General features: G+C 44.1%; 1 protein-coding gene across 1 annotated transcript in view; it reads left to right on the plus strand.

The window, feature by feature from the left end:
• The window catches only part of plxnd1 (plexin D1), a 132333-nt gene that overhangs the window by 102299 nt on the left and 27534 nt on the right, over window positions 1–2500 (plus strand). The window contains exons 25-27 of the mRNA XM_063220614.1: window positions 28–226; window positions 1273–1419; window positions 1886–2042. Coding sequence (XP_063076684.1) covers window positions 28–226; window positions 1273–1419; window positions 1886–2042 — 503 coding nt within the window. The remainder of the gene's footprint in view (window positions 1–27; window positions 227–1272; window positions 1420–1885; window positions 2043–2500) is intronic.

The raw sequence follows: 2500 nt of genomic DNA on the forward strand, positions 1-2500 counted from the left end.
TACCCAATGTGTCACTCTTGCTCTCAGGTGCAATCTAGCATCGCTGCTCACTATCGCCCTCCATGGCAAACTGGAGTACTACACCAGCATCATGAAGGAGCTGCTGGTGGATCTGATCGATGCCTCTGCCTCCAAGAACCCCAAGCTGATGCTGCGGCGCACGGAGAGCGTGGTGGAGAAGATGCTCACCAACTGGATGTCCATCTGCATGTACAGCTACCTCAAGGTCTGCTCCACAGCTGGGTTGCCAGATGTGTCTGTCTGATCATTTCCAATCGAAAAAATGCTCATGAACCGCCTGGAGGCACTAAATCCTGCCCAATTAGAACCAAATTGTATTCATTTATTACATTGTATTACTCTAAATACAGTACAATGTGTAAATACATTAATATAAGAGCTGCATATCCCCATTATCATGGTATACAATTAATCCAACGTGGATTCAGATAGTTAGAAATTCCTGCTACACATTTGGTTCAAATTATGGTTCCTGAACCATGTTGAGTCACACAAAGGATCCAATTGGCTGATTAATCAAGCATACAGGCAGAAAGAATATGCAGTCCTGTATGTCAGGAGTTGTACTGCCCATATAATAACCGTTTTCAGAGCTTCACCCTTTCAAATGCGAGGAGTTTCCACTGCAGCACTGTGTAGTTCTGGTGTTTGATGTTAGCGTGCATTCTTGCCACATTCACTTTATGTTCCTAATCTTAACATGTGCTGTTACAGTAAGCCTATTGTGTTTCTGATGTCGTTTTAGTCGGCCTGCTTGGCTGGCGTCGTACATTCTTGCTTCATTCACCTTCCACTCCTAATCCCAACATCCCACACAGGAAATTTTGCAACGTTACCGTAAATCAGCACTTGAGAGAGTATGAACAACTAGATGACTGTTGAATTTGACTCTTTAAGTGCTGAAGCAACACAGCAAAATTACTGGGTACTGGGTAGGGCATGTTAGCAGTATTAAGATCAGGAAGCGCGCTCAACACCTTCTAATGCACTACACTGGGTGTCTTAGCTGGCGTAGCTTAGTCGATGAATAAACTCAAACTTCAAAAATAAATGAATAAAGAAGCACTCGTCAGATTTCTTTTTGATTTCTGATGAGGGCTTCAGCCGAAGGCTTCTTTATTCATTTATTTTTCATGTTAACGCTATTGTATTCTTAACTTTTTCAATTTATTTTCATGTTAATGCTATTGTCCTGCTGAAGGTGTTGCTGTTGTTGTTGTTGGCTGTGTGTGTATGTATGTGTGCGTGCAGGAGAGAGTAGGGGAGCCCTTCTTCCTCCTGCTGTGTGCCATAAAGCAGCAGATCAACAAGGGCTCCATTGACGCCATCACGGGCAAGGCTCGCTACACCCTCAACGAGGAGTGGCTGCTCCGGGAGAACATCGAGGCCAAACCACAGGTCTGCTAGCCAGCTGTCTGCCTCTGGCTCTCTGTCTGCCTATCAGCTGGGGATGGGGCGGGTCTGGGGATGGATTTTGTTTGGGTTGGGTTGGGTTGGGGTGTCAGGGATACAACTTTATTAGAAGCTGATATATTTCAATTATACTGTACAGTAGGTCACGAGAGATTCACTGCAAGAATAGCTGCCAGTAAAAAAAGGTATTATGAAATCAAACTTGTTATGAGATTTACTGGAAATAGAACCTCTTAATGCTTAACATATTTCTGAAAATGAACTTTGGTGGTTTGAGGTTTTTCTTAATTTCCTTAGGGATCAATAAAGTATCTCTACGCCACACAACTTTACTCTTCTCCTCTGCTCTTCATATATGGAGTTTTTTTTTCCAGATGACACTAAAATGACATTTTGTGTGTGTGTGTGTGTGTATGTGTGTGTGTGCGTGTGTGTGCGTGTGTCCATACAGAACGTCAACGTCTCGTTCCAGGCTTGTGGCATGGACTCTGTGAGTGTGCGAGTGATGAACACCGACACCATCTGCCAGGTGAAGGAGAAGATCCTGGAGGCCTTCTACAAGAACCTGCCCTTCTCCCAGTGGCCACACTCCCAGGACGTCGACCTGGGTGAGACAGACAGAGATACTCTAGTTCAGGGGTGTCGAACTCACATTCATAGCGGGCCCAAATCAAAATGTGGGATGAAGTCGCGGGCCAAATTCATTATTTATTCAAAATCGCACTGAAAGTGTCCATGAAGTACACACTTCATACTTAAAACTAGGCAAATAACACATTCCCATCATACTGTATTGGTACCATCATATGCTTCTATGTGCTAGTATGGGCTGCTACACTAACCTGGAGCCACTCATAATTCTTGGGATTCCCGAAGTTTTGCCTCCAAGTCATATTTTCTATATATTAATGGTTTATGTGGGCCAACTGTAATACACATTTAAAATTATCTCGAGGGCCAAATGAAATCGAGCAGTGGGCTAAATTTGCCTCCCGGGCCTGAGTTTGACATCCCTGCTCTAGATAGACTGTAGCCACCAGACAGACAGACAGGCACAGACAGACAG

This window comes from Engraulis encrasicolus, chromosome 2 (genome assembly GCF_034702125.1).
Source record: "Engraulis encrasicolus isolate BLACKSEA-1 chromosome 2, IST_EnEncr_1.0, whole genome shotgun sequence".
Lineage (NCBI taxonomy): Eukaryota > Metazoa > Chordata > Actinopteri > Clupeiformes > Engraulidae > Engraulis > Engraulis encrasicolus.